Raw genomic sequence first — 13903 nt, forward strand, 5'->3', positions numbered from 1 at the left:
TTACAAAATGGGCACCATCTACAGGGTGCGCATGCTACCAGGCAGCTGGATACGAGACAGCTGACCCGTACTCACCGAATTGGTGGAAAACACGCATTTCAAAACATCAGCATCAGCTGTAGTTTGGTTCTCTGGCATGCGATTTGTATATCTAATGTCAAGGGGACTAAAATCAGCCATCGCATGATCGTATAACAACAAAAGGACATCATAACTAGCATTAGAAGGGAGGGTTAGTTTTGTATCCAGCTGCCTTATGGTGCATGCTTGCCATGTAGATGGCGGCCATTTCGTAAATGACAAGTGAGCGTAGATGCTGGACTTTAGTAAATATGGGTGGATATTTACCACTGGAATTATCAACATCTCAAGACAGTCAGGTGCCCTAGGATCCTAAGCATGGTAAAGGAGTGACTGGCATGGTAGGTTAGTAATCGACTCTTTTCCAAAATTTTATAATTTTTCCCACCGGGGCAAAGGGGACCCAGCCATTGCTCCATGAGCGTCAGAACAAATAAGAAAGAGCGTGACGTAGTCATACAGGGCTAGTTCACAAGCATGATTTATTTGTGACGTTTAATGCTGTATCGACTTAGGTAGGCAGGTTTATGGGAAGAGGAAAATAAGGATGCTACTGTTGTAACTAGTATGGAAAAAGGCCTGGTTGTTTGCGCCGAGTTGTATCTGTATATACAAGAGGCCATAAAAAAGGTGCATGCATATTTATTTATTTATTTATTTATTTATTTGATTGGTATTTCACACCATACTAAGATGCATGTGTATGTCTCATGCTCAGATTTCCTTCACCATGGGCGTGGCATTGAGTTTGCCACAGAATTTGTCAAAGCATTATTCTGTTCAGCCTAGATTAAGAAAAAAAATCAGAGGTTGTTTGCATGTCTTATTTTTGTAGTGAATCCTTTCTGTAAGTTGAGAGTAAATGGTAGAAAAGAAATGTAATGTAAAGTATTGTAAATAAGAATATGGTAGAAAAAATAGCTATGCTCTGACAAATACATGTACGTACTACATTTATGTTGATGACAACATGACTTTCCAGTCTTCACATAGCATAATTACACATGTGTTCTATCTTACATATAGTGTCATTTTTTCTATGCTTAGATACATATGGATTATTTAACCTTACTGAAACTGAGTGCAGATATAGACCATGTGATTTTTTGAAGCATTGAGTGTGAGTTTTTGCAGTACCAGTCATTGTCAGGATTCTGCCCAGGAAAAGCAAATTTTGTCTTTCATGGAACAAGCATTCCAGACAAAGCAACTCAAGACAAGACAGATGTACTTCATGTAAAACTCAGACATGAACATGTCAGAATATTTTTATGTAGTGACAATAAAGCATCTCATCAGATTTAGTTTAGTGTTTTGAATCTAAGGTTCTATATGTACATTTACAAGTTATAAAAAATCACAAGTTAAATATAAGGACATTGATTTGATGTGAATTGTTGTCTTCATCTGTGCTCTGATGTACATGTAGTCATGTATATAATAAAAGCTCAGTACATGGACATTAAATCTGTGTGGACTGGAGTAAATATAAGGTACATGTACATGTAGCATATAAATTGTGCATTTATAATATTTTGACAAGCAACAATAGCAGTTTATGTTTACTTTCACTCTCAAATATAAATATGTGGTACAGGGTTAAACTGTCCTTATCCCACATTGATATTACAGGGACACATGCTAACATGATGTACAAGGGTAATTAAGACAAAACTTTTAAACTGTGTTATGGTGTGTCAAGTGTGATAATTTATGGTTGTCTTTGACAACTTACTTGTCTAAGGATTAGTTCTACACACAGTGATGGCATGATAATTCCAATATTTTATCTGTATTCTCTAAACTTTTCTGCACTTACAATGATTTGTACTTGTATGTGCAAAGTTAAAGTCTTCTTGTCATTCACATATATGTATATACGCAATTATATATTTTACAAAAGCTAATTATTAAAGCATTTAACTCTTTGTTTCAGATGATATACAGTAGGCCTTGCTGTTGTGCAGCTTTTGACAGATACTGATATGCCTTACACAGTCCACCATGCCGTTTAAATTGAAACTGAAACGGACCAAACGCTATGAAGTCTCCTCAAAGAACGCTTACGTGGTGGGTGTCCACATGTTGGACAGCTCATTCTTGGAATGTACCCTATCATCTGATAGTAAAGGAGGGGAGTGTTTGGACAGCATATCCCAACGGATAGAGCTCAGTGAGGTAGGTGTGGAGGATTAGACGAAAACCTTCTAGTTTTTAGCTGAATGTGTAAGTACTAAGACCCATAAATCAACAGTGCTGTCTACAGACCACCATGTCCATGTTTTATTACCAAATTAAATACTTCAGAAAAAAGCCGCAAAATGTACAGAAAGCTGTCCTTCAGTAAGAGTTTTAAAAGAAAAGACAACAAATGAAGTAATTTGAGATATTTCGGAAGAGGGCTATAAAACTGACGTAAATGGCCACAGACTTTTTTATCTGATGTGCTTGTTAATTATAAATCAACTTTTAAGCGACAGTTCTTCTGAGGCCATGGGATGTGCCATGTTAAAACAACTGTAAACATGATGTAGCGTCACTCTTAACCCACAGTTATATTGTTCGAAAGCAAAACATGGTTTGAGTGACATAAGAAGAAACAGCAGTGTCTTCGGGGTTATAGAAATAACTTGCGTCTGATTGGTTAAAACTGATAACTTGATGACACTTTTGATGGTCTCAATGTGCGTGAGATTTGCTTACTTTGAATTGTGATATCTCTGTTATGCTACGTCACTAGAGCAAATAGTTATGCCATCTCAGTTATGCTACGTCACTAAAGCAAATAGTTATGCTATCTCGGTTATGCCATGTCACAAGAGCAAATAGCTACGCTATCTTGGTTATGCTACGTCACTAGAGCAAATAGTTATGCTGTCTCGGTTATGCTACGTCACTAGAGCAAATAGCTATGCTATCTTGGTTATGCTACGTTAGTAGAGCAAATAGTTATGCATTTTAAAGTGCTTATGGGGTACTTTATCTATCATGCATACATGATTTGGTGTAATGTTGTCTTTTCTTTCAATATATGTGAGCATTTCAAGACACCAGCAGAATTAACATTTATTTAGCCCAGATTTGGTGATTGGTTACCTTAATAATAAGGAAGTTGTTTATAAGGCATTCATGTAGATCTAGATTTGAAATTGTCCTTAATTTCAGTTATACATGTACTCCAAATGTAGTGTACAGGCAATTGGAAGAATGTACTTTTAGGTTTGATTATTGTATTGAAGTGTGATAAAGTACATGTATTTATTTATTTGATTGGTGTTTTACGCCGTACTCAAGAATATTTCACTTATACGACGGCGGCGGCATTATGGTGGGTGGAAACCGGGCAGAGCTCGGGGGAAACCCACGACCAAAGTACGTGTATAATACATGTGATATGCAGACTTCCATTCATTAATACATCTTCATGAACTTTCAAACTTTTAACACTTACTAGATACATGTACATGTACATTGTATGTGGACTATATACATGTTTGATAAACAATTCATTATATATGTAAAGTCAGGAATTTCCCCTATGATTTCTGGTATTGTCTGCTCAGAGTATTAAGATCATGTTATTTACATTTGTCGTAGACGTAAACGCTGATGCAGCATGTACAAGTGTGTATGTGAGTGTGTAAGATGAAAACGCATGGTATCAGGGTATTAAGGGGCGGATATTATCATAATCAGGCGATTATGAATCCTGAGGCGAATCCTGAATTACTAGTTGTCTTGCCTTGTATGCCCTCAGGCATTCTCTGTGCTAATTGGGCCATTTATCCAAATTAATTAATGTTGACTTCAAAGGCCAGGTACTGTGTAGTATTTGTAGGCTGGGCATTTTTATATGAACTCTGCCAAATGTTTGAGGTTAATAATAACTCAGCACTAAACCATGACAGGCCATTTATTAGGTCTCAGATTTGAGCAATGTAATGGCTGTATGTGTGCAGTGTAATTACTGTATGTGTATTGTGTATTGAATGTGTGTGTGTGTGTGCAGTATAATGAATGTGTGTGTGTGTATGTGTGTGTGTGTGTGCAGTGTATTGACTGTGTGTGCAGTGTAATGAATGTACATTTATGAGTACTGTGTAATGAATGTATGTGTACAGTTTAATGTAAGTATGTGTACATTGTGATGAAACTTGTAATAAACCGAATGAATGTATGTCTCAGGGCAGGGCCTCAGTTTTAAAGAGTGAGATCACTCTCGCATGCCTCTACACACCTGATCCATTATCCAGGTCCATTCAAATCAAATCTGCTGTGCTCTAGCAAACCACCAGAACAACATCCACAGCCCCCTCGCAGGACTTTCTTAACAAAGTTTCTGATTGGATAAGAACGAAAAAAACTGCTTACAAGAAAGCATTCAGTTATTACCATACTTGAATAAACTTGTCAACATGTGATTGTGATAGGTCTCTCATTTTTATTTATAGTTTTGATTCCAAAAAAACGGGATGTCATAATGTACTTGTATGGAGCTACACCTGTACGTGTAGGTGTCAGTAGATTTATTTATCTGTCTACATTTAGTAAAAAGTTGCTTCTTAATCGGATAAAACACACAGACATTCAGGATGTTTGAGTATTTACTCATAAGATAAGTACATGTGTATCAGTAATCAGTATGTACTTTTTTGCTTCCCACAGCTACTCAACTTTATGGCTTTCAATTTAGTTGTATTTCCAGTCACTCTTCTTGCTCCTCTGAGGAGAGTGAAATTCTGCTCTCCTGATCAATCTCCTTGCTCTTCAGAACAGAGTGAAATTCATCTCTCCTCATCACTCTCCATGCTCCTCTGAGGAGAATGAAATCCAGCTCTCATCACTCTCCTTGTTCCTCAGAGGAGAGTGAAATTCTGCTCTCCTCATCACTCTCCTTGCTCCTCAGAAGAGAGTGAAATTCATCTCTCCTCATCACTCTCCATGCTCCTCTGAGGAGAATGAAATCCAGCTCTCCTCATCACTCTCCTTGCTCCTCAGAGGAGAGTGAAATTCAGCACTCCTCATCACTCTCCTTGTTCCTCAGAGGAGAGTGAAATTCAGCACTCCTCACCACTCTCCTTGCTCCTCAGAGGAGAGAGAAATTCAGCTCTCCTCATCACTCTCCGTGTTTCGTCGTCATATGACTGAAGAGTTGTTGAGTACGACGTTAAACCCCAAGCACTCACTCACTCACTCTCCTTGTTCCTCACAGGAGAGGGAAATTCAGCTCTCCTCATCACTCTCCTTGTTCCTGAGAGAGTGAAATTCAGCAATCCTCATCACTATCCTTGTTCCTCTGAGGAGAGTGAAATTCAACACTCCTCATCACTCTCCTTGTTCCTCTGAGGAGAGGGAAATTCAGCACTCATCATCACTCTCCTTGTTCCTGAGAGAGGGAAATTCAGCACTTCTCATCACTCTCCTTGTTCCTCACAGGAGAGGGAAATTCAGCACTTCTCATCACTCTCCTTGTTCCTCTGAGGAGAGGGAAATTCAGCTCTCATCACTCTCCTTGTTCCTCACAGGAGAAAAGATTCAGCTCTCATCACTCTCCTTGCTCCTCTGAAGAGAGGGAAATTCAGCTCTTCTCATCACTCTCCTTGTTCCTCACAGGAGAGTGAAATTCAGCAATCATCATCACTCTCCTTATTCCTCTGAGGAGAGGGAAATTCAGCTCTCCTCATCACTCTCCTTGTTCCTGAGAGAGGGAAATTCATCTCTCCTCATCACTCTCTTTGTTCCTCACAGGAGGGGGAAATTCATCTCTCCTCATCACTCTCCTTGTTCCTGAGAGAGGGAAAATCAGCACTTCTCATCACTCTCCTTGTTCCTCACAGGAGAGGGAAATTCAGCTCTCCTCATCACTCTCCTTGTTCCTCACAGGAGAGTGAAATTCAGCAATCATCATCACTCTCCTTATTCCTCTGAGGAGAGGGAAATTCAGCTCTCCTCATCACTCTCCTTGTTCCTGAGAGAGGGAAATTCATCTCTCCTCATCACTCTCTTTGTTCCTCACAGGAGGGGGAAATTCATCTCTCCTCATCACTCTCCTTGTTCCTGAGAGAGGGAAAATCAGCACTTCTCATCACTCTCCTTGTTCCTCACAGGAGAGGGAAATTCAGCTCTCCTCATCACTCTCCTTGTTCCTCACAGGAGAGTGAAATTCAGCAATCATCATCACTCTCCTTATTCGTCTGAGGAGAGGGAAATTCAGCTCTCCTCATCACTCTCCTTGTTCCTGAGAGAGGGAAATTCATCTCTCCTCATCACTCTCTTTGTTCCTCACAGGAGAGGGAAATTCATCTCTCCTCATCACTCTCCTTGTTCCTGAGAGAGGGAAATTCAGCACTTCTCATCACTCTCCTTGTTTTTCACAGAAGAGGGAAATTCAGCTCTCCTCATCCCTCGATGTTTATAATGTAATACTGTGTGCCAAAATGTTAACCTGTGTTGTCATTTTTGTTTCTCTGGGTGCACGAATACAACCGAGTTTTTCCTTCAAGTTGGACCCCTGGTTCAATATGCTATTAAGAATAAAAATGCCAAAAGACTTCAAATAATTTTTTTTACTGACATATATACTTTAATTCCTTAAATTTGTTGCACCTAAATAAGACCTAAGGCTATTAATGCAACATTTGTAATGAAATAAGGCTAGAAAAGATATACCGTAATATTTTTTTGTTTGACTTATTGGTAGTTAATAGTAGTAAATCTGTTTAACTTGATACAAGTGTGGACATTGAAATCTTCCTTTGGAGCATCTGCTTTGGGGCATCAGACTTGGACTTGACTCGGGTGGATTTTTTGCAGAGCCAATATATGGCAATTCATTTAGATTCTGGTGAAAAATGAGGAAAATAACACCATGTATATACAGTGTATATGTATATGGTTGTTCTCCTGAAGCCCTTAATGTGTAGTTTGTGATCTGTAATTATTATTAAGTCAGTGGATTAATCAGGAAATGACTGTTATTATAGGCATGTGTGATGTACTGGATGTTCTTAGAACTACATGTACATGCAGTATATACATATACGAGTACAGCTCTGCCAGTGCTGACATCCGCTAAAGCTTCAGGTCATACGTACATGTACAGTGTATGCTATAACGGTAGTTTGACACCAGGATTCTTATCATTCTTAGCTTGACAAGAATGGGGAAGTATTTAGCGAAGCGAACAGCATGTGTGACTTATAACAGTGTCCTGCTAAAATTATCCTGCCAGCAAGAAGACAGTGTATTTTTAGCTGCCCCTTATGTTGGTGTGTTGAGAACAGTGATATTGACACTGACTGTGCCAAGCTGAACGCCCTGAGGGTAAACAAGGCGGTGGGCAAAACTGGGGGTTCACTTTTGACAAACTGACATAAAAGCAGTGCAAGCAGAATGCCAAGCTTGTCACTAATTTTCATGTTTCATGTACAAAATCATATTTGTCCCCCCGACCCAGGCAACATGCTATGTATTCATGTATATAAAATATATGTACATATCCAGCGTATAATAAATTGTCATGTAATCTGTGTCAGGCGGTGCATACACATCAGGATATTATAGATGATGCAGGGAGCAGCCACGAGTTGCAGGTTCAAAACTTTCCTTTGACAGGTAATTTGTAGTTTCCCTGCACTATCACCATTTGTGGAGCCTTGCATGGTGACAGTGGGTTAACATGATTAACAATATTAATGTGGTCATTTGGACTGTCTAACATTCATTGAAGCCAACTTGTCCTCCACCAGTATAGTGTATATCTTTAGCGCATGTTAGAAATCAAAAAAATTTATGAACGGTCAATTAGTGGTAAAACAACAACAAATATAGACAACATACAATATTCTTATTTTCAGGATAGCTATTTTAAACTTGAGTTTAAAAAAAAAAAGAAACATACACTGTATATGTATAATTGGATCCAGAATGCATTGTTCAGTGCTTTGTTAGGACCAGTTTTACCTGTATTAGGTAAGTTCTGTCTTGCAGTAAGAAGATATTGTTGTGGTTGAAAGTTTAAACCAAATGCCAGAGATGACAAGAACGTTATATATTTGGAGAAATGCTGTCACTCCAATACTCTACATGGTATAGTGTTTTATACTACAGGCCATGATTTTAGTAAAACAAAATATGGAAAAATTTCTCACCCTATAGAGTTTTATCATGAAATACAAGTGTACCCACAAGTCAGCATATAGTTCATCTCAACATATCAAGTCAGGTGTTGGGATGATGAATAATAAGAGAGGTGCTCAAGAGAATGTCAGTTGTGTCAGTAGGCCCTATAGTGTAGGCTGATCTGTTTCAGCTTAAGAGATCAGCCTAAAAAGAACCCAACAAGTGTATCCACAAGTCAGCATATAGCTCATCTCAACATATCAAGTCAGGTGTTGGGATGATGAATAATAAGAGAGGTGCTCAAGAGAATGTGAGACGTGTCAGTAGGCCCTATAGTGTAGGCTGATCTGTTTCAGCTTAAGAGATCAGCTTAAAAAGAACCCAACAAGTGTATCCACAAGTCAGCATATAGCTCATCTCAACATATCAAGTCAGGTGTTGGGATGATGAATAATAAGAGAAGTGCTCAAGAGAATGTCAGTCGTGTCAGTAGGCCCTATAGTGTAGGCTGATCTGTTTCAGCTTAAGAGATTAGCCAAAAAAGAACCCAACAAGTGTATCCACAAGTCAGCATATAGTTCATCTCAACATATCAAGTCAGGTGTTGGGATGATGAATAATAAGAGAGGTGCTCAAGAGAATGTGAGACGTGTCAGTAGGCCCTGTAGTGTAGGCTGATCTGTTTCAGCTTAAGAGATTAGCCAAAAAAGAACTCAACAAGTGTATCCACAAGTCAGCATATAGCTCATCTCAACATATCAAGTCAGGTGTTGGGATGATGAAGGAAATTTGCTTGAGATACAATCAGGCAGATTTACAGGGGTTTTTTGATTTCTCATATCAGGTATTTAGTATGTAAACCAATTGAGAAACCAGCAGTGTTCAGGGAACCTTGATGATTTTACTACAGCCAGGGAACCTTGATGATTTTACTACAGCCATATACATTGTATATACATGTATACATTATATCGTGTATATGGCCTAATTTATTTGTTATTTTTGCTTGTAGTTTCTTTACGCATGATGTGACTGTGTTTTGTTCAGTGGTGTAGGCAGTGTGTCAGTAGTGGGGTGTTGTCATTCTGTTGACTGTGTCTAGAAGCAGTTGTTAGGGTCAGTTGGAGGATGCCTGTGCCTTAGAGAGGTGTGTTTGTGGGGGCTAGGGGGATCTGAGTGCGGACTAGTAACCTTTGCTGAGGACACATGTTGTGTACATCTGTGACATTATGACAAAATTCCCCATGTATTGACAGGTGACATTTCTGATGTGAGCCAGATTAATTACAACTTCATGATTATCAGCCTGTCAAACAGAAGCACAGCACTTTTTGCACATTTGATGTTCCATAATTACATCCTCATGTACAGTGTACCTTGAATATTGCGCTTAATGAAACAAACAAGCCTGCATTCATATACAAGTACATATACAAATAACTACTGTTGAGCACAGAAGAAAAAAAATCATCAATCAAATGAAAATATAAATGTACATAAACAGGTGTAGATTGAGATTTTGTTTTGGGTGTGAACTGTCCTTCAGAAGTGTGTGATGACAGTTCAATTTACTGAATAATTGAAGGGGAATCAACTAAAACGTGTTCGTGTTATACATGGATCTGTCTCGGATAAGGTGCTCAAGAGAATGTCAGTCGTGTCAGTAGGCCCTATAGTGTAGGCTGATCTGTTTCAGCTTAAGAGATTAGCCAAAAAAGAACCCAACAAAACTGTTGTGTCTTATTTACAATTTTGGAACGATTCTAAATAGCTCAACATAAATCACTGCACATGTATTTAGTGGATTACATGCTCTCACATTAAGCTTATTTTGTTACATACATGTACATCGCTGTGATATTAAGGGTGTGTCCCAGTGGCCTTAGTTGTTGTATAGGGTTGGCTGAGCCATTCAAATCCTCTTGTCGCATATTTTTCATTGATATTGATCATTTGGATGTCTGAAAAAAAAAATATACAATATATAATGAGAAGTTACATGTATTTGTAAATATGAATTGATGGGTTTTCTTATGTACTTGTAGATTGTTGAACAGTATCAGACATTGTTGTAGCAGTAAAGTCTTGTAATGGTTTGCTGGTAGCCCTAAAATATTTAAAAAAAAAAAAAAAAGAAAGAATTCCATCAAAGCTCAGCAGAAACTTTAGACAGGGTTGGGTCCTTTTTTTTTGTTAGAAAATTCAAATGATCATATGACCCTTGTGTGAGCAGAGAAAAGAAAATAATGATTGATGTTTCATGCACAGTAAATGGATAGATGAACAGTGATGTGCCAACAAACATCTTGGTTTTGCATTTATACAAGTGCTGTGGTCCTTTAAAATTACAAAAAGCTGCAGACCATGTGCAGTTGCATATGTGTACCCGTTGCTAAGCATAGATGTGAATAATACTTTTGTGGAGGCACTGTACCTTGCTAAGCATCCTGTACCTGTTGCTAAGCATAGATGTGAATAATACTGTAGTGGAGGTGCAGTACTTTTTCCCTGTTGCTAAGCAACATGTACCTGTTGCTAAGCATAGATGTGAATAATACTTTTGTGGAGGTGCCATACCTTGTCCCCGTTGTTAAGCAACATGTACCTGTTGCAAAGCATAGATTTGAATAATACTGTTGTGGAGGTACTGTACTTTGTCTCAGTTGCTAAGCAACATGTACCTGATGTTATGCATAAGTGTTAATAATATTGTTGTGGAGGTGCCATACTTTGTCTCAGTTGCTAAACAACATGTACCTGTTGCTAAGCATAGATGTGAATAATACTGTTGTGGAGGTACTGTACTTTGTCTCTCTTGCTAAACAGCATGTACCTGTTGTTATGCATAGATGTGAATAACACTGTTGTGGAGGTACTGTACTTTGTCTCACTTGCTAAACAGCATGTACCTGTTGATATGCATAGATGTCAATAATACTGTTGTGGACGTACTGTACTTTGTCTCTCTTGCTAAACAGCATGTACCTGTTGTTATGCATAGATGTGAATAATACTGTTGTGGAGGTGCTGTACTTTGTCTCACTTGCTAAACAGCATGTACCTGTTGTTATGCATAGATGTTAATAATACTGTGTTGGAGGTGCAATACCTTGTCCTGCGTATGTCACTAATAGCTGCAGAACATGTGCACATGTATACCTGTAACTTAGATGTGAATATGTGTGTTATATAGGTGCAGTACCCTGGCCTGTGCCATGTCACTAATAGTTGCAAAACATACACATGCATACCTGTAGCTTAGATGTGAATATTTGTGTTTTATAGGTGCAGTATTTTGGCCTGCGCTATGTCACCAAAAAGCTACAGTTCCGCTGGGTGGACCTGGAGAAGCCGCTCAAGAAACAGCTGGACAAGTTTGCTCATTCTCCAAGACTGTACTTTGGGGTCATGTACTATGTGGCCTGTGCTCACAAGATGCTGGATGAAGCAGCCAGGTATAAACAAAGACATATACTCAGAGGTCCTGTGTTTTTTGGTTTTAGAAAAATAATTGTTTCCTCCTATACACACATAAGTTTTCTATTAGAGGATTTCTTTATGCATTGGGAGCCTCTCACCAATGCGATCGCTGTGAGTTCAATACCAGCTCATGCTGGCTTCCTCTCCGGCCTTACGTAGGAAGGTCTGCCAGCAAGTGCGGATGGTCGTGGGTTTCCCCCAGGCTCTGCCCGGTTTCCTCCCACTATAATGCTGGCCGACGTCGTATAAGTAAAATATTCTTGAGTATGGCGAAAAACACCAATCAGATAAATAAATAAATAAATCTTTATGCATTGGGGGAAAAAAAACTGTACGATAAATGGGAGACTGGAGGACAAGTTACACAGAAGGTTCAAATCACAGTGGAAGGCATCGTTTTCTCCTGTGACGTTACAGTGCATGTGTACTTCATATATGTTTTATGAGCACGCATACACTGATAATTGTGTCGTAATAAAGGAAAGAACAAATGAGTTCACAGCTTTGGACCATCTGTGAGAAGGACCACAGGTGGGAAGGAGTTTCTCATCCTGGCCTGATATCTCAGCAGACTCCCTCCCTCTGAGACTAGATGAACAAGCTGAGCCATGTACGTCTGTGTGATGTAAGTCCATGTACTCATACATGATGTACATCTCTAAACAAATTTTATACATAAATAAAATATATCAGATGTATTACAGGTATGGCATAATAGCTCAATAATTTGCTTTTTTATTTTTTCAGATATCAATACTTCCTTCAGCTCAAGACAGATATCATTGATGGTAGACTTCCCTGTACCCCAGAACAGGCTATTAGATTTGCTGCCTACAGTTTGCAAGGTAGGACAGGCTAGCTGAGCCACCACTGTCCACAAATTAAGTCTTTCATTACACAATAAACTGTGGGTCTTCCGGCAACCTACGGAGGGTCATGGCCTTTCCCCCAGGGCCGTGTCCATTTTCTTACATCATAATGTTGGTCGTTGTTTAAGTGAAATATTTTTTGAGCATGGTGTAAAACACTAGCCAGATAAATAGGTAAATAAATATGCTGTGATTAGAGTCTTCAGCTGAATTGAAAGATGCTGGTTCAATCCCGGGTGAATCTCAGGTGAAACCGGATTCAGTTAGATACATGTAATGTGGGTTCAGCATACGGAGATGGCCTAAACGTTGGTTGGCAAGCTGTGAGTATGCTAGGAGTCGAGGAGGCGTCCTATCTGCTATCTTTTGGCACAGTAAGTAATCGACCATGCTCGTGTAGGTGGTTGCGCAGTGGAACGATCGTTTAAGAGCACTTGTCTTTCACCAATATAATGTACATATTTGTATGGTACATGTGGGAAAGTTTATCAGTTACTTGCCAAGGGAAGGCTAGTTTTCTCCACTATTGAAACTGATCACCATTATGACCATCATGTTAGTGAAAAAGTCTAAAGGTATGTGTAGTGTTCAACAGTAATGTTCATTATAAATATTGAAAACTGACGTTCCAGTGACACAATAATATTAATATCAAAACAAAAACAGACTATTTAATAATTCTGTTCAGTCCCAAGCAAGCAGTCAGGAAACTATGAGGAAATGCGTACATTATATTTTGCACCAGTTACGCACATTCTTTAGAGGTCACAATGCCTTCCTGTTAACAGAGGTGTGTTGAATTTATCTGACTGGAAATCAGTATGTTATGAATGTGAGCTTTATGATGGTGACCTGTGTCATGTCTTGGTTTAATAAATAATAATTCATCAAAGTTGATACTGGAATGTGAAGTAGTGTGTATGTGTAGAAAAGAGATAATACGGAGATGACAGTAGACACTGATCTTGACATGGAGGCCTGTGTACTAGTACCTAATGAATATTAATGAGGCATTGGGTATGTCATGTCATTAAAGCCAGGTGTTTATGTAGCTATTCATGAAGAAGAAGAACTGAAATGTATATGCACGCATGCATCTGTTTTGAACTTGTTGCACTGTATTCATGGGAAAGGCCTTTCTTGATTTTGGACATTGTTGATGGATTTTATTTTGTCATGTACATGTGGTGTACACGTATAGCTGTGTTTACTTTATGATGGAACCAAATGACAAAGATCATCACATCTTGTAAGATTTAGTAATTAACAGTTTGATAACAAAATCCTTAGTGGTGCAAGCTACATTATACTTATATCAACACATCCCAGAAAACATGGAGTCTATACTAAAC

The 13903-nt window shown here is 38.7% G+C and overlaps 1 protein-coding gene across 1 annotated transcript in view; it reads left to right on the top strand.

Annotated features, from left to right (window-relative positions):
• Positions 1-13903, top strand: part of LOC135466491 (tyrosine-protein phosphatase non-receptor type 14-like) — a 46172-nt gene that overhangs the window by 771 nt on the left and 31498 nt on the right. Inside the window, exons 2-4 of the mRNA XM_064744003.1 lie at positions 2018-2259; positions 11488-11657; positions 12430-12527. Coding sequence (XP_064600073.1) covers positions 2086-2259; positions 11488-11657; positions 12430-12527 — 442 coding nt within the window. The 5' untranslated portion in view covers positions 2018-2085. The remainder of the gene's footprint in view (positions 1-2017; positions 2260-11487; positions 11658-12429; positions 12528-13903) is intronic.

The sequence above is a fragment of the Liolophura sinensis genome, chromosome 6 (genome assembly GCF_032854445.1).
Source record: "Liolophura sinensis isolate JHLJ2023 chromosome 6, CUHK_Ljap_v2, whole genome shotgun sequence".
Classification (NCBI taxonomy): Eukaryota; Metazoa; Mollusca; class Polyplacophora; order Chitonida; family Chitonidae; genus Liolophura; species Liolophura sinensis.